Source organism: Ptychodera flava, chromosome 19, assembly GCF_041260155.1.
Source record: "Ptychodera flava strain L36383 chromosome 19, AS_Pfla_20210202, whole genome shotgun sequence".
Classification (NCBI taxonomy): Eukaryota; Metazoa; Hemichordata; class Enteropneusta; family Ptychoderidae; genus Ptychodera; species Ptychodera flava.
Genome location: NC_091946.1, coordinates 39,042,766 through 39,061,971, shown reverse-complemented (window position 1 = coordinate 39,061,971; position 19,206 = coordinate 39,042,766). Strand labels below are relative to the sequence as shown.

The 19,206-nt window shown below is 39.2% G+C and overlaps 1 protein-coding gene across 12 annotated transcripts in view; it reads left to right on the top strand.

Annotated features, from left to right (window-relative positions):
• LOC139119487 (uncharacterized) overlaps window positions 1-18,902 on the top strand; it is a 100,611-nt gene extending 81,709 nt beyond the window's left edge. For 5 of the 12 annotated variants that reach the window (XM_070683329.1, XM_070683336.1, XM_070683335.1 and 2 more), the window contains 14 exons: window positions 1,370-1,542; window positions 2,319-2,412; window positions 3,070-6,108; window positions 7,036-7,360; window positions 7,937-8,107; window positions 9,343-9,408; window positions 10,219-10,952; window positions 11,675-11,774; window positions 13,281-13,354; window positions 14,495-14,661; window positions 15,220-15,365; window positions 15,955-16,065; window positions 16,561-16,699; window positions 17,096-18,902. In XM_070683329.1, the coding sequence (XP_070539430.1) occupies window positions 1,370-1,542; window positions 2,319-2,412; window positions 3,070-6,108; window positions 7,036-7,360; window positions 7,937-8,107; window positions 9,343-9,408; window positions 10,219-10,952; window positions 11,675-11,774; window positions 13,281-13,354; window positions 14,495-14,661; window positions 15,220-15,365; window positions 15,955-16,065; window positions 16,561-16,699; window positions 17,096-17,423 (5,667 nt within the window). In that variant the 3' untranslated portion in view covers window positions 17,424-18,902. The remainder of the gene's footprint in view (window positions 1-1,369; window positions 1,543-2,318; window positions 2,413-3,069; window positions 6,109-7,035; window positions 7,361-7,936; window positions 8,108-9,342; window positions 9,409-10,218; window positions 10,953-11,674; window positions 11,775-13,280; window positions 13,355-14,494; window positions 14,662-15,219; window positions 15,366-15,954; window positions 16,066-16,560; window positions 16,700-17,095) is intronic. The other 7 variants (XM_070683331.1, XM_070683333.1, XM_070683327.1 and 4 more) reach the window with 3 other exon arrangements.
• The last annotated feature ends 304 nt before the right edge of the window (window positions 18,903-19,206 follow it).

Below are 19,206 nucleotides of genomic sequence, written 5' to 3'. Positions count from 1 at the left end.
TGAATTTACGAGCTAGAGCACGATTATTCCAGTCTGCGTGCATACTGACGTTTTATTCTTTGCAACATTCGATATTGCACAATATCTACAATCGTGCCATCAATAAAGTTAAGACAGGAGGAATGAAACTATTGTCACAATCGAGAGAAGAAGGATCGCTGTAAAATTCATACTCGTGCTTGTCATACATGCCCTGAATATTTGACAGTAATAGTGAGATATCAGTTGTATCCGCAACAGTTTTCACCATCGTATTTTTAGTGTTGACGATGTTATGGGTTCAGAGGTGATAGTAGGTCTCAAATATGTCCAGAATAGCGCAGGTATACTACCACGCATACCACGATAACTATCGGAAAATATCATTCAACATGACCGTTTGTACAGTATTGCGATAATTGATTGTGTGTTTATCATGATAGTTGCGTCATCTGGTAAACTTCCCTCACCATAGGATGACTGACTTTCTTGCCATTTTGTCACCTGATCAATGTACTCTTGCTCACAATGTTTGAGTAAAAGGCTGTTTTGTCACCAATTCACCCCTAATTCCCTTAGGCAAAAACGTCGGGCTATAACGTCAAATTACCCTACAATTCCTTTATGCAATAACGTCGAGGACTGGGGAAAAGATCGATGTTTCGAGTCCCACCTGTTGTGAATTCTCTCAGCCTTGTACATGAGGAGTGGCTGGACATTTTGCGTAACCAGAAACAGAGCAAATGTTTTTTTTTTCTTTTGTCCATTTGATCATCGTGATCAACCCTGTGAATATTGCATACCACGCAATGATAGAATATGTGTAAATTGAGAGTTTTGCCAATCCCCTTTAAGAATATTTCAAATTGAAGACAATTGTCGAAGGCACCATTTTTCATTATGCGAAAGATCCAAGTCGCCGTGTCAAATTGGTATGTTGTCATGGTAACGATACTTGTATTTTAGTTGTAACATTTCGATTCCATTTCAACTGTGAGTTGACTTACATAAATACCATCCCCTAGGCGTGCATAAAAATTAATTTTGTGTACTTCTTCAGCATTTATATACCTATGGAAACTTATGAGGCGATCATATACATTCTAGCCAATCCCGAAAAGTAAGGTAGTCGAGGAGACATTATGATTGCCTCCTTATGAGCCAATATTTGGTTATCTGAAACAAAGTTGTGCAGAGGTAACTACGTAATTCCTGGACATTGCTGCAGATTGTTGTTCACACGTTTGCAGAGTATACTTGAGACATTCATTGTCACCAACGACCGGAATAATAAAATAACCATTCCACCATAGTGTTATATCACACATCCAACAGCCATTCAGCTATTGGGAACCGTGAAATCTAATCACAAATGCATTTCTACCTGCAGGGAGTGGATAAGTTATCAACGACGGTTGTGAATGGTGTTGATAATAAAACAGCTGATCTCTCGTCAGGAGACAGTCAAAATGGAAGACTAGGAGTGTCTGGTAATACAAGTATGATAGAATCGTTACTCAAAGCACATATTCCCGCCAATTTTACCAATGATGTTAAGGATAGGTAGGTGTCATGATCAGTTTGTTTTGTTGTTATTGTTGTTGTTGCTGTTGTTGTTATTGTTGTTGTTGATAGAAATAAAAGTCGTTAAAATGTATTTAACCATAATCCAAATCAAGCCTCTTTGAAAGTCTACTCTTTTAAATAAGAGTGTGTGAATTCCCTGCTACAAGCTTAAAACATTATAGAGTTCCTCCGTTCATAGTTTTTATCCTCCCTTATGAAGTATAGTTTATAATGAAAGTTTCTCAGAGTCTTATTAAGCAAACAAAATGCACCCCTTTTTTTAATTTTTCAATAGTACAGTCTATTTTAAGTATAAGATGTTTTTTTCTGAAAGATTCATGAGCTGTGTCTCATCATTAACAGGCATTTGATGAATGCATTTGATAAATGATAAATACTACAGGTTCAATTGAGAAGAATTCATGAATATTAATGGATATTTAGTAAAGTGGGGGCACCAGATGTCTCGATATCTTGAAGGAAAATTATTTCTAGTATGCAGTCACACTTTACAACATAATTGCCAACTGCTACACACAGCTTGCCGACAAAACATGACATGCGCAACAGTTTCAATCGAAAAACTTCCCAATTTCAATTTGTTTAAACAAAGCCACAATAAAAAGCCTTCAGTTCTGCCACACATATCACCTTAACAGAGCATATACACCTTTAAAGATGTAAATTTCCGTACTAACTGTTAATATTTTATCATAGTATAAGTTACTCATCTATTACCAATGATTTCTAAGATTTTCTTCTCATTTTCTCAGGCACTGCTTCCCAGGCCGTGGTCCAACAAGAGATGTCATCCCAAATGTTAACAGTACCTCACTGTATTCAACATCAAAGGAGCATTATAAAAAGGTGAAGATTTAGTCATCCCTTGGGGCATTATTTTGTAATTTAGGGATTATGTGATTGAGTGAAGGAATACACTTTTTCCACATATTAAGCAAAGGCAAGATATGTAGAAGTAGCTTTGGTCAGAAACTGTATTCACAGTAAGTCTCTAATTATCTGTGTACATAGAGACTGTTCATCTGTTTTGTGACAACATAATTTGCGGTCTTTTTTGCTCGCTGCCCCCCCCCACCTGGTGTACTTGAAAAATCTATAACCTGACGCTTCATTTGTCAGCACTCACACTGTCTTAATATACTTGTTTTCTTGATTATTAATTTGTCGACTTTGTATTAGTTGAGAATTTGTTCATGTTTTGAGAATCCTAAACATATTGAAATCATGGTGGACAAAGATATTTTTAAAAGCTATTTTTAGTTGCTTGTAAAGACAAACATCAGGAAAATGGTCCTAAATTTTTTCATATCTATGTGGTATATTGTAATGAGCTGATATTCACACTTAAAAACTAGCAAAACACCTCTCAGCAGAGTACAACAAGTTTATAGTTGAGATTTATCATCATACTTCAAGTTAAAAGGTTACCGTGGTGACATCACATTCTACCATCTACTGTAATTACTCTACAGTTTTTTCATGCGTGTTATTTTTTCACTTCAGAAGAGATATTCTGCCGCACCTCAATATATTCCACAAGTGGAGATTGAAACAAATGCAAGAAGAGCAAATGTGTCGTCGGTGACGCCAAACCTAGCCTCAAACAGTTTGTCCAATGGCTTTCCAATGCTCTGTGATGATCAGCCACCAAAATTGACTCCAGCTGTTGAAAAGAAACCAAAGAAATCAGTTGAGATGAGATACTTAGCAACTATGGATTCTATGTGTTCTTCAGCATCAAGACAGATACCAAGTGTGACACATCCTCCACCTTTGCTCAAACAGAACATCACAAAGACATCCAGAGCAGCTGATCTAGGGTATGAGGGTGCCTTAGACCTGAGCAAGCCATTAGACTTATCAGTGAAGAAACAAAGCCGATCGTCAGATAGCAGCAGTGGCCTACAGAGAGAGCAAGAAACAATGATAAACTTTTCACAGCATTCAGTGGCATCTCCTAGTAGATACCAAAATGGCTTGTCCCATGCTATTGTCACTGAATCCACACCAAGAAGCATTGCAATGCAGAGGCAATATCTGAATAGACCTCAGGAAATAAGTCGAGGATCTTCTCCAGGACGTTCTCCAGCACATTCTCCATATCGTCAGGTGATATCTCCAGATGTGAGTCGGCCTTCATCGATGCATTCTTCGTATTACCCAGGATCATCTTCTGACATGAGCAGGATATCAGGTACAGTGACACTACAGAAGAACACACCAACATCATCACCTTATAATGTGGATCCAACTCTTATTCCATCGTCTATAGGGATTGGAAGATCAGCCTTTACTGTTGGGTTGCAAGAGAGTACTGTCAATGGAAGTGCAAAACAACAACAAAGTGGACATTACACAGAGGGGCGAAAAATATCAACACCTGCCCATCTAAATATGATGTCATCTAAATCTCCACAGCATGGGCATTCACCTGTCAGAGTGGCCCGTGTGAATCCCACTGCCACTAAACCACCTGAAAGGTCTTTGCCAACAGTCAACGCCTTTCCAAATCCATCTGTATCACGCCATGGACATTCCAGCCATGTTCAAGTCAGTACAGTTCCTTATCATGCTGCTTCTACAATATCAGATTCTCCAAGGAGTCATGCATACAATTCAAAGTTGTATTACGCGAGAAAAGAAAGGGAGAGATCTCCATCGGTGTCTGCCTCCAACTCTCCGCAAAGGTCTTCTCCTATGCACATACAAGGACCAGACAGATCGCCTGTTCATGCAACAGTTAGGTGCAGATCGCGCTCGCCACATACATCTTCATCTCCTCTTGGTATGATACAGAATTCTTTAGCTGCTGGTGCTACACTGGGAAAACTGTTAAAACCTCTTGATGAACATGAAAAGAACAAGGAAGAAGCCATGATGCAGCAAAGGAGGATGAAGCAAGAAAGACTCAACAGTGAAAAGAGGTATTCTTCTCCAAGAACATCATGTTCTAGTCTTTCACCTTTACATATACAAATTCCAAAAGGACAGTCCCCTATTAACCACCAACAACAGCAAGGATACCAACCTCCTACTCCTCCAAGGTTGGCTGATGCCTCGCAAACCAGACTTCTGTCTCCAGGTTATAGTCAGTGTTCCTCAGAATCAACAAAGTGTACTTGCACATATGTGCCGGTCAACGGTAACTCACTCAGTCCTGTTGAACCCAAATCACCACCAATGCCAGTTTTGACACCCCACTCTACCCAGGCTCCTGTGACTTTGTCTCCCAGTCAGCCTAAACCAACAGTGCCTCTTCCAAGAGAGCCACCAACTCTTGACCATTCATCAAACAATGTCTTGTATAATGCACTTACACTGCCAAAGTATCAGCGCACCAGCCTTGCAAGCACAAACCCTATCTCAAAATCTTCTGATGTGCATGCAAGAGTCAGCACGAAGAGCCAGAGTCAGAACAAGACTTTTATGACCAACAGACCACCCATCCTTACAACAGACCATCATATTCAATCAAACCATAACACACAGGTCTACTCTCATGCCCATAAGCAACCTGTTCCCTATAACCTGGAAGAAAGACTGAGACATGCTTTACAAACTGTCGGGAAAGAGCAAGTGCCAGATGCTAGAGCCTTTTCGTTAAATAGAGTCTCTCCACGTGATCCCAGACCTTTTGCAAGAGAGCAGCTCATTCTTCAGCAGCAGCAGTTCAGACGAGAACATTCACAAAGACAGTGGCCACACAGCCAGAACATGAATCAGTTGATGCAGAATAGAAACTTTGCACCTAATTCATCATCGTCTTCACCATTGCCTGCAACTGTGGATGGGAATTTCCAAAGACAGAAGATTGTCCGAGAAAAACGGAGAAGCTCTCCAGTTTCTGCCATGTCTATGCAAAGTAGACCCACTGAGAGGAATATCTTTAAAGAAATCAATGCTTTTGGTGCAGATAGTAGTGATGGTGTTGCCAAAGAGATGACTGCTAAACCAGTCATAAGTGAGGTGATAGATCTCACGACTCCGGTTGGTTCTCCAGCGTCTCCTTATCCGGCAGCTGATAAAGATGGCACAGAGGGAGACATAGAAGAGAGCAAGGGGTCAGTGGAAGACATACATGGTGTTTCTGGGAGGCAATGTCATATGCTGGACAACCACAGAAGAAGTAAAATCAACACTGAGGGTACTGAGGGAATGCCAAAGTTATCTTCAAGGCTACAGTCAACATCGGCAATTGACTTAAAGACTTCTCGCTGTTCTGGGGTTATAACAAATGCAAAATTAACGACAAGTTGTGTCGTTCAACTTTCCAAGAGTGAAGTATCACAGAGCTCAACACCTTTAATGTCTCTGTCAACTCTATCTTCAACTTCTTCGGACAATGAGATGGACACTCAAGGAAGTTACTGCGGCTCACCCATACCATGTACAGCGGAGCAGCGAAGACAGGCCAAACGGTCCCTTGAAATAGCCAGAATAAAAAACTCTGAGGGGTATGTTGGAGACAAACCAAAAAAACCAAAGAATGATTTTCTGTATGTTGATTCATCTCTATTAAATCGAGAAGAGAGGCACTTACAGGTAAGTTGTTATTCTATGTGAAGTCTTACACACATAGACTACATTCAGTCAGTTTGTAGATATCAAGCAAACTTATCTTCAAATGTTAACATCAATCATACTCAAGGCTCATGATCATAATCATAATTTAACCTCCTAAGAAGAGATTGTTGCGTCTGTGCATTAAAGGTCATAACTGCAAATTTCAGAATTTAACAGGTGCACCAAAATAAGTAAATCTGTTTATACTGGAATCCAAAATTTGAATGCAAACATGTTCTTATAAAAACCAAATAATAGTTCAATACAAAGAATTTACTTTATTTGAATTTAAGTCCACGTAACGATCATTTCAGATCATTTTCAGAATAAGAGCAATTTTTGCCAAAATGTCAGTAACAACCTTCTGGCGCTGACATGACAAAGTGCTGATGGTTATAGTCCATTAACTTGATGCTTTTTAAAATCAATTAAAGACAAGCACATAACCTCAGGGTTTGAAGCAAATATTACATCAGATATTTGAAAGGAACCATGAGTGAAACACCTAATTTTGCAGTCACAGTTAAATAGGGTACAATCATTTATTGCAAAGTTCCACAAAACTTATCCACAAAATAAAGATCCCTAGCAAAGACATTCTCATAATGTGTAATTTATCATTATAATATCTGTCTAACAATAAGACGTTTTTAATTTTCTCTGGATGTATTTGTAAATGGTAAATGATGAAGTAATGCTGAGTTAACTAGAAGAAGAACACATTACAACGATTGTAGCTGTTCTTTTAATCTGACTGGTAACCTTGTTTATGTTCAATGGATAGTACAGTACTGTCAAAGGTGTAGTGCCAATCAAATTATTGACAGTGCAACCAACTGGAATTTTGGACCCAAAAATCACACAATACAGCGCAAATCATGATTTCCCTTTTTTTGCATCGAACAGCGTGCAATGATGAGGTTCACTGAGATGGAGTTACAGAGACGTGGAATACCATTTGCCGCTCGTAAAACGAGGTCTATAGATGAGGATGATGATCGCAAAGCCAGACCTATGGACGATGAGGACTATCGTAAAGCCAGGTCTATAGATGAGGATGGTGAAAGGAGCAAGGACGAATATGAAAATAACAGTACTGGGATCGAAGGAGAAGAGGACATAAACATCTCCATGGATACTGCTGAAAGCAGAGATCCAAAAGAGGCCAACTTGCATCGCAGATATAAATACAAAGTTGGCAAACACTTTTCCAGAAACTATGATTCTTCAGGTATGTTTTTCTCCATGTTCTTGAAGACTCATAGTCTATACATCAGTTTATGTGGGCTTCTACAAATTCTATGACAGAGGAAATGTATTTTTTTTTGCTTTCTTATGTTTTATAGATATGTTAAAGGGCAGTTAGCTGTAATTTTTTCATTATCCTTTAAGGGAAACCTACTACATAAATTTAGCTGACCTTTCATCTTTTGTCGGCTTTCCAAATTACGGTGTTTGAACCAGGTTTATCGCTCCTATCAGAGTGTTGTCCAATTTACTTCTTTGTGTGGGGTACAATGTTCCCCTTCAAAAGCTGAAACATACCTTATACATCCAAGACAGAGTTGACGGTAGAAAAAAACCTGAAGTTAAATTCACAAAACTAAAAAAAAATTATAGCTGCAGGCCCCAAAATGTGTTGTGTCTCTGAAATCTCTTGAACTTGTTTTGTGGTTGAATACACTTAAAAGAAAAACAAAAAGAAAATGAAATGAAAGAATATATTTGTGCATGCAGAAATTGTAGATCAGTATTTGGGGTAAGTATTCCAGGGCAATAATGCAAAGTAATGTTACTCATTTTCCAGATTACAATACTATAATGAATTGGAAGAGTTCTTTCGAGGATAGGATGGTTGAGGGCGTCTTTTCCACCACGCCAGTTTCCACCGCTTCTACCTCCCCGATATCCTCACCCACTACTGTTACCATAGTAACCACTGCCACTTCATCTGAGGATGACGGCGGGGTTAAGAAGGGTAGGATTTGGCTCTTTCTAAATATGATCACGTGTCAACCTAGTCACTTGTCATTTGTTAAAGCCGTACTGTCGCGAAAAGTTTCACCGGATTCTGTTTTTATTCACAAGGCCTTTGTTTTCGAGAGCACCAAAGAGGAATAGTCAGTTACTGTATTTGTTAAAGACATTTACGAAAAATTGAGTATCGCGGTTAGCCTGTCACCGACCACTTTTAATTTTGAATGAAAATAAAGCAGTCTGCCACAAAAATCGACATCAGAGCTTACGATTGTACGAAATACTCGCTTTTTGATATAACTTGGTATTTACGAAAACAAGATTACAACAATGATGTTTTAAAGCCTGTACATTAAAGTCAGGACATTGGCCCATACTTTATCGTTTGAGCACATGCACAGATCTAGTTAGGGCAGAAAAATGCAAATTTCTGTCTGGAATACAATGTAAAAGCAAGTTTTCATCCGCAAACACGATCGCCGATTAACAAGGCAGTGGAAGTGATTTTCAGTGGAATTTCGTGACACTACGGTTTTCCCCATCGCTTACTCCAAGGTTAAGCGTGGTTGTCGGTGTAGTACTCCATGTTGTGTCCTCTGCATAATACTTAAGTTAGGCAACGGAGATTAAGTCTGCTCGCCGCCACGTCACGAGGACCGACATTGTTTAGAATCTTTCTAGCTGATAAACACCATCCAATCAACTTCCAAACACGCAAACGCCTAACCTCCATTTAAGTTGAGAATCTGTGTCATCCTTTTCTGCAAGACATGCCGCCAATTTTTTAGAGCTGGTTACCTAGGATGCAAATTTACTTAAATCAATTCAATGATGAGAGATAGAATGTGGCTTCCGCTTGAAAAAAAAAATATTTCGCTTTTGCCGATTAAGGTTGAACATTGATGCTTTGTAAAATCTTTTTTAACTAATACCCATGGTCTTGGCCATTACTCGTCTGATGAAATCAAGGACCTTCGACTGAATGTTGTTTCTTTTCTCATACATTTTTTCTACAATATAAATCCAAATTCCAAATCTTTGGTCGATAGCCAGAGCAAACTGCTTACCCTAGGCAAAGGAAACCTCGAGTTTAGTACTTTTTCCCATAAACCAACCATCCTTACAGGGCCCTTTCCACGTTCATCTTACACCCATACTCCCTCCACCATCCTTGACACGCCCATGCTCCAATCCCACGACGTGTACAGTACATCAAGTGCTGTTCTTCTTGTACAGGTGTCACCGAGTTCCAAGACTTCGTCCCAGTTATTCTAGAGAAACGGACTCGAAGTGGCTTGTCAGGTAATGGCCAACCCAAGGCCAAAGGTCAGCCAGTTTCCCGTTGGAAGGCGTGGCCATTATAGACCCATAACAACCATTTTTCAAATATATGATTTGCTTTTAGTGGAATTGAACTCTGATTTTTATTGAAACATTTGAACACAACCTTCATGACTTTGTGACTATTTCACTATTAGTAAATTGTGTCCTATATTAATAACATAAATATTTCTCACCGCCTTCTTTTTCGTACCATAAATTATCAACATTCATTTTCCCTGAAATCACATACTGCCAGTTTTGAAATTTACAAGGCATTATGTATCCCAGGAGATAATGCGTTTAACCATAGACTATACTTTTTATTTTACTCGAAATTTCTTTTACTGGTCAGCGTGACCGTCTACTCACATTTAAGCAATTTCAATTTCTCTAGTCGTGCTTCCAGAGTAGTGCATCCTTCCTAGTTTCCCGTCAGAACACCACCCTGGACCCCGTTATTGCAGCCCTCTATAGGCCCGCCCCATTGGTACTCCGCACTCTAGGCCGCAAACTACATCAAAGTTTTATCTTTTGTTTTGTGCTGTTAACAAACTAACAAACCTATCTTCTAAAATGTATTTTCCTATCTATCGTTGAAATAACAAACAGTCGCATTTTCCTTTTCTCTTTTCATTCTTTATTCCTCAATATGGTTTTATTATTCAAGGTGTTGCTTCTCTTTCATGTTCCAATAATATTTGCTTATTCGTGTTGATTCACTACCGTTTTCAAGGTTGACTTGTTAAACCGTACAGCGTCTACATTATTTTTATCATTTCCAACCTCTAGGTTCAAAGGTTCTTCGGGAACGGAAGCCATTTTACAACAAAAATGCCAAATATGAACAGGAAATCGAGAAGGAGGAACAGAAAAAGCTATTTCGTAAACGATCACAGAGCATTGCCAGCGTCAGTGGTGACGAGGCGTCGCCGCCTAGGAAGCGCAAACCGTATGAGCGTGTGGCCAGCAACTTCGCGAGCACCCGTACCAACAAGAACACCACCTTAGCTGGGGAAAAGGTCAAACAGAAATACGACTTCAAAGGACTTGGTAGAGGGCGTTTTGGGAGAGGAAAGGGTCGGCTCAGAGTTCACCTGAATCAGTTGGATGGAGATTTCTACAGGGGAAGAGGGCGAGGAAGGGGTAGGGGCAGGGGCAGGGGTAGGGGCAGAGGGAGAGGCAGGGGTAGGGGATCGATTGCAAGGCGTTTAGCGATGAGTGGGGAAATCATGATTAAGCAAGAAGTTGTCAGTGACACAGAGCAGTCAGTGGGTAATGTCCAGGCTGTGGATGACGACAGCAAACCCATGAGGTGCATTTTGGACCCCTCCAATTACAACAAGATTACCCTCGTCTCCGGTAACGGCGCCCCCATCGATGAACAGGGTGAAGTGGTGATTAACATTGATGAAGGCGTCAGAGAGAGAAGGAAGAGACTTCTAGCTAAACCTAGCGGCAAGAGAACACGGAAGACAAACAATGCCAGAGATGTGGACGATGATGACACATGTCAGGATATTGAGGTACTGTTGTCCTTTACAACTGTCGCTGTCATGCCTATTAGGCAAATCACCCTTGCTTTGAGACCGTTTTATTACTTCTGTAAAATTCGACGCTTAAAAAGATAACTTTCAGATTACGTGAATCATATAGAATTCAGAACTGCTCTATTGCGACATACAACAGTAGCAGGCAAGTTCTGAAGGGAAACTTTCAATTACAATTATGTAGAACAAAGAGACACAGCTCATCTTTAGTTTGTTCTGTCCAGCTATAACACTGCTTCCTTTCTGTGATGAGTTGCTCGATCGGTGCAAAAAGCAATAGAAATGCTACTTAAATTGATACAATTATCTGCAAAATTTTAATGACATAGATTTGTGCCGCAAATTTTATAAGCATTTTGCATTGCCTCATTTTAAGTAACAGGTCGGCTACTGCCCTTTGAATATCGCAGTGCATAACAAAACACGCAACAGTTAATTCTGTGATCCCAAAAGTAATTAATTATCTGATCAATCAATCAATCAATCAGCCAGTCAATATAGTCAAATGCAAACAGAATGAAAGATATGACCTGTGTCAGTCTGTCACTGATTGTGTGAATTTTCACAATCTCAAAGTTCAGAGTACTACATTTTGAAAACTGTTCAATGGTGCTAAGTACGATAATAAGGTAGTAATTTGTAGCGAGTTGGTGTAGACGTGTCCCTGACCTTGCATACGGTTATTCATCTTTATGTAGCCTGATGTCCGTGAATGTAACAAGGAAAATGCCAGTATAAATGACAGCGACGATGAGTACTTGCTAGACGGCGCCAGTCCCTCACGACCTATGCCACCAGGTTGGTTTAATTATTTCTATATTTAGTATTTTACAGTCGCATTTTCTAAGCGAATATAGTGTTTACATTTAGCTTGCAGTTTATTCGGACATTCTTTGTGTCATGAAAGCCCGCTGTCGTTTTAATTTATGATATGAATTTTTAATCAGTCTAGAACACATGATACTTTCGATCGAGCATCGTCCGTAAGTAACCTCACACTATAACAAGCGCCTCGAAAGTGATAGACTTAACCTTTTGCCCAACAAAGGGTAGATCATAAAGGAATTGTAAAAATTTCGAGTGTCCGAATATCTGTCGCCTAGGTGCGTTTTACTGTAATGGCGATTTGTTGGGTTAGAATTCTCAAAATGTAGTTTCTACATTGTTAATATCTAACTACTGTATTTCCATGATCTTTGTTGACAATCAGATTTCCCTACCAGCCGACACATCCTTGTAAGAATCTACAGGGAGTGATAGTTTTCAAGCCAATACATTTTTCATACATTTAGGCCCTATTTCAAAATATCCGGTCCAGCATCAACTATTTTCCTAATATATATATATATATATATATATATATATATATATATATATATATATATATATATATATATATATATATATATAATTACGATTAGTTCTTTACATACATGCATACGCACGTACATACATACATATACATACATACATACTACGTACATACATACATACATACATACATACATATACATACATACATACTACGTACATACATACATACATACATACATACATATTTGAAAGCAAGAAAACGAATGCATCTTAATTGCAGTCCGTGTTCAGCCGAAGGTTATAGCGACTGAAAAAGGCATTCAAAGCTCCCACAACGTCGTCTATAAATTCATGTCTCTTTTGAATGCGTCGTTTGAGAGCGAGGTCACACGATTTCCCAATTAGGTCATGGTCGATAACCTGGTTATATGGAGCCAAGGGTTGAACGCTTGCTTTGACTTGCCGCTTGCTATCAAAACTAAAGTGTGCCAATTTAATTTGTTTGTCCGAAAGCATGCATCCATAATTCGACATAAACATTTTCAACCGCCATACCTCCAACATACCTAGCGACACTCTTTTCAGTCCGTAAAAAGTCACCAACAGTTAATGTAAGACCTTTGTTTACAACTGGCGAATACAAGTAAAACTATAATCTTAAATAATCTCTCTTACTTCCGCTCACCTTGAACGTCGGCAAATCACGAAGAGGAAATATACACAACACTGAGACGAAACATATCATCATCTTAGATCGATGCCTAGCAGTCAAACCAACTTATTTTCGAAATAGTTTTTGTTTCAACTCATCTACATCGCTTACAGTCTTCCTGGCGTCAAATACGGCTACGAACTGTGTGACCTTGTACCAAGGACAACAATCAAAATATTTGTGTTACAAGTCCACCTTGTCCATACTTACTAACAAGTAATTATATCTGGTTTAATACTGAATATGTAATAACATACTATTATTTTGTTCTCTCTAAGAAATGAAACGTATCATGGTTAATAAGAATTCAGGGGAAACACTTCTGCACCGAGCTGCCAGACTAGCTTACGAGGTAAGCATGCGTACAGATACAGCGATCAAGGAATTTCCATGAAATGCGAGCTAGCCGGAGTTTCATATCACATTATTTCCTTTGAGATTAAGTGTTTAAAATTTCGAAGCCGTTTTAGTTACGGCGGCTAACCTAGTGAAAATGGTGTTCACGTGACATTATCCGTACATCACTTCTCTTTCTACAGAGAGTGGAGTTGGTGATCCACCAGGTCCACACACTGTGTAAACGCATACATACATACGTGCATGCTTTGACACACGCAAACACATGATATCAGTCAGTGTTTTATTTGATTATTTTTAAGTTGTCTGTACATATTCGGTTCCTTTTATGACAAGCTGTTAAATTATGAACTCCACGTTTCTTGGAAAGTGCGAAATCTTCGGCAAAGAGAGGATTTGGAAGATTGGACCATTTTCTGTTATCGCTGTAAGACTGGTAGGATTGTAAACCTGTCGTGGTTTGTAATAAAACAAGCTGCTCTGACGTTTTTGATAAATCATCGGGACAAAGCCGCCTGTAATCTTAGCCGCCGGCAAGACACTAATTTATGTGACCTATTTGATGCAGGTCAGCCGGTACCATCACGTCAGTGCGGTATCGATTTCCATCGACGGATTTCCAGTTGACGACCTCGATAAAAATTGGATTATCATTTTCAAATGTTCCAAAAGAAATGACTTAAGACATCTTATGTAGATTATAGTCTGTTAGATCGTATCCATATATCTAGTGACAGGTTCACCGTGAAAGGTTTAAAGGCCTTTTTGGCGATCCCTGGGATCGCCTTTGTTCTAGTCTGTAAGAGGATTATGGAGGTGTGATAGCCGTTTCTCTTCCATTGACTTTGTAATAATGTAATATTTTGAGAAAATGTTACTAAATACTTGTAGCATATTCTACACATTGGAATGATTGAATCACTCGTAGACTTTGTACAAATAGTTGCCTGTATGGAGTACATGACTGACAATCTCCTACTATGAACACCTTCAGTTTATCAAGCCTGACCTGTATAACCGTACTTATTATATTTTCACGGTCAATCAAATCGCTATTTTATGGGAAAAAATTTGCTCGTGACACGGTTGCAAACATGGTGGATTAAAAATTTGCGTTTTCTCTTTTTCGTCGCAGGAGGTCGCACTGTATTGCATCGAGAACGGCGTTGTGCAGGTTAACGTCAAGGATAACGCCGGATACACTGCTCTTCATGAATGCTGTGTTCGGGGACGTCTTGCCATTGCAAAGCATCTGCTTCGATTCGGAGCCAATGTCAACTGTAGTTCGGCTGACGGAACCAGGTAAACATCCAATAAAAACTGTGATCTCGTGAATTCTGAAAGAACTAGACACGATTATATAGTCGTTTTCCATAGGGGCATGTTTTCGTGTTTTAACTGTTTAAAATATGAGAAGCGTCCCAGCGTATACATGTACATACAGTATTTCAATATTGTAATGACTGAGAAGACACCGCAGATAATGTTTCCCTGCAACAACTATGAAACGTATCAGCAAATCTTGACGTCTTTAATTTTTACTCGGGGACGGTGCAAAGAAAATTATTCATGGTAAAACTACCAATGCGGTGATCGATCCAATCGTCAAGTGCGACGCCAAACAAAGCTTTGCATCTGATAGTCAATCGTTTTCACTTATACAAATTACCGATGGTAAAATAGATGGTTTTAAATTTTGGCGACATGTGGATTAGCGAGATTTTACTGCCACTATTTGCCTCGTATTAACTGCACACCGTAAGCAATAGCAATTCAATTATAGAAGAGATACGGCATGAACCCCGGCAACACATACTTTTCCTTAAGTTGTAATTTTGAACGTGACGTCATATTTTTCAGACCAATCCACGACGCTGTAGAAAATGATCACTTGGAAATTGTACGTCTATTACTATCCTATGGTGCAGATCCTTTACTGGCGACCTACTCTGGGCGGACACCGATAAAAATTGCACGCAGCGAGAAGATGAAAACTCTAATCAAAGGTCAGCAATGCTCATCCCAACCCAACCCGTTCTACGCCACCTAAGCTAAACTCTTTCTAAGCCATCCCAATCCGTTCTAAGCCTCAGTCAAACCCAATCTAAGCCATCCCAACACATCCGGTTCTAGGCCATCGCCACCCAATGCAAATCTTTCTTGGCCATCCAAATCCAACCTAACCAGTCATCCCAACACAATGAGTCCAAAAACTATCTTACCCACAGTTCTTAGGGTATCGCCAATGGCCAAAACGGTTCACTTAGTCACATAGAACATTGTCCTATTCAAATGTTGAAGTCGGGTTTATGTATAGGACAATGTGATAAGACTTCAAAATCACAATATAAGATACGATTGTTTACAGGGATACGTGTCTTAGGTATTATTTTTTGTATTATAAACAATATGTACGTTACCAACCATCGTCAAAAGGCATGGCGGGAAAAAGGAAATGAAAGTTCCATTGTGTAGGGTTTTGTAGTAAGCTCTCATCGCTTATAAAAAGCCTGGCCCTGACCTTCCATATATTGAGAATAGTTCACCATTAATAATCAAATATACACTAAATTATGTAAAATTCTAAACGGACAGGTCACCTGATGGATCTCAATGGCGAATCCATAGAAACCAAAGAAGACGAGGATCTTCCTGAGGAAAACCTTGACCTTGATTGGCATTTCAACGGTTCATGTAACATTTTCGGTAAGCAATGTCTTAGATCTTGTGCTAGGGACTTGTCATGGCAAACATCACAGCATCTCCGTGTCAATGACAATCGTTGGCAACTCCTTAGTATTGAATGTCAACGCCTTTGGAACTAATTTTGGAGAATTGGATCTTCATATTGTTCATATTTTTCAAAAGTGTTAGGTGCCCTATAGCTGAATGTTGCAATATAATAAATTAGTCTTAAAAACAAGTACATAACTTAAAAGCAGATGAGTTTATATTTGCTAATTAAACCGACATTACTTCACTATCCGATTATCCCAAATTAGTTCCAATCGTGTTTGTGTCACTATTGGATTTCTTATTTCCGTGTTTTCAACTAAAAACATGGGCATTACTTCAGATAAGCAGTCCTAACCGTGCGCTGTTCTGTCCTTAAAGAGCAAGCTTATACAAGACGTCGACATTTTCTTTCATAAATTCAAAATTTTGTGCATTATTAATGTTCTGTTTATTCTTTTTACTAAGATGATTTGGAAGAATCTGGTTTTGCCTTGTTCAGTGATGTGCCTGATGACGAGTCCTCAGAGGCCGAGGAACCGTTATTAGAACTCTGTGACAGACCACATCCCACAACCTACCATTTCCAATTACCTGATTCACAGAGGTTTGTATTAATAGTTAATGTTGCTAGTTTGACTGTAACCAGCCCTTTGGAATTAAAGGGTGACGTCAGCAATCAGCAATCACTATATCTTCAGCAGTTAGTAGGGTTCTTGTCCAAAAATGACATCGTGATTGTATTTTTGAAAGACTAAAATTTAACATGGTAGACAGAAGAGTGCTGTCGTGGCATTATATGCGGTTACTGAATTTTCCACCCTACTTATATCCGTTGTACTGTCACCATGCCACCTTGTCACTGTGGGTGCCTGCCCGCCCCTTATCACTTGAACCTTGGAGATACTGGAATTATGAGTTTTTCAAACTACTGTGTAGATTATTAATGTCCGTTATTGAAGTCAGTTAGTGACATTCTTCGTAACCGTGTCATTCTTAACAGAGCCAGCAACTGGTTAGTTCTGAGTGATGTCTTGCAAAGGGCAGCCCTAACTCACCGAGAATTCTTAATGAAGCACAGAAACGTACCCATTAGGTCAGTGACAGTGGAAGAGTTACTGGAATACATAGCGACCAGTCAAATTACACAGCCGCCGGCTAATCTAACTAAGAGACCAAAGGATGATGCCTTGGAGCTGGTGGAACTTGATGACCAGATCAGGGAATTACTTGGAATCGAGGTGGTACGCATTAAAGAAGAGAATAACAATGAAATCACGGGTCGAAGACGGTCGCCAAGGAAACGATGCGAGGATGAGAGTAACGCATAGCAGAGTCTTGTAGAGACTTGTATATATAATGTATTTGGAAATGTATCAATGATATTGTCGAATTCAACATGTGTCGTTCAAAGTGTGATCGACTTGGATGGGAGATGGTTGTGTTAATTGTTGTCCATAAGGGCAGCTTACGTAGACTGTCATTGCATTTGTTGATAACAGGAGTTGAAGACTCGGACAAATGTCACATTTAAACCGTCTTAATATTTACAACACACAAGTCGTGCGGGAATGTGGAGCAGGCCTCTCGTCTGGATACTTGTACATAACTACATGACAATGTAACTGCGTGAACAAGAGCCAACACCATACAAAGACAGTACTAACGGATTTCGAAAAGCGAAATGACCAAAATAGACACGCTAACAGAAGTGTAGGATAGTGTGGACGTATTTCATAATGCTTTACCGCCCAAACATTCAGTGAAAGTTATACGCACAGTGTTAGCAATGATGACCGGCAGATGCCATAATTCTGGAGTTTCGGACCGGACATGGGGAGTATTACTGAGTTGTTTCGTTTCGTCGAATTTGGAAAACTACCAACTTTTTTGTTTGTGTGTTATGACGGCGAGGATGTGTTTATGGTGCTACAGCGAGAATTTATACGTGTGTACGTCTGGTATTACACAGACTCTGCTCTATCATATGTTTATTCAGGTTTTATTGGAAGTCAAAATGGTATCTTTCAGCGATAATGAAGGCCATTTTACTACTACGTGTGATGCAAGTCGCTATCGACAATGCCAAAGCTGGAATACATTACGCATATGCGTCCGCTTGTAATTTTGAAACGATGAATACAGCCGACAGACCGGACGAACATCACATGGACAGAGACGTCTAAGAATGAACGTTCTTGAAAAATAAAACCAAGTCTTTCTGTTTGTATCGCATGGTTCTTGAACTCTAAACATTTTCCCAACCTCAACAAGGAATATAAACTCTCATTTCTATTTTTCCATACAGGTTGAGTTTCTGCTTTCCATAAAATTATTCTGTACTACAAATTATAAAAATCACCCGACAAGATTTAAAAGTTTTTTTAGTTCTATTACTACGAATAGCACTGCCTTAATCGGAACGTTTGTCCAATCAAAGATTCCGATGATTTCAAACTTTGATCAAAACTGATAAAAACCTTAGTTAGTTTTGTTTTCAACCGACTTTCCACGTTAACCGTTGGTTTCTAAGCCCACCTTTCCTTGGGACAGTGTTGTTTACTTGTAGTATATTTTTTTGTTTTTTCTTGAATATTTTCTTTTAGAGACTAAACTAACGTCATTGGCAGAGTTAAGTTTTAATATTTTGTAAAGAAAAATGGTTTAGTTGTAATTGGTTAACGGACTGGAAATGACTAGGGCAAAAGTATTACAGATTGATGTAATTTTTTGTCATTATTATTTTCTGTTCGTCGAAAAGACATTCCAAGAGGGGATATCACTGTAAATAAACAGTTTTGGGATACTTATTGTTTCGGGTTGACTCGTTCTGTCTCAGTCTGTATGTAGGTGTCTGTAGTTGACCCTTGACCTTTGGCTGTATCATTGTTATCGCGATAAGACAGGCTGATCCGGATGTATAATACTCCCATTCACTTCAGAGAACGTACAGATGCTTATCAACGTATGTGCGCGTATAGATGATGAGTAACTTTGTTAATGTTTCTTGTCGTTTCAACGAAGGTCTCATTCAGGATTGCAGCATTCCCATCGTACATCTGTGGATGGTTATTTTCAAATCAGTAAGTTAGGATCACAGGGAAGTGTGCAAAA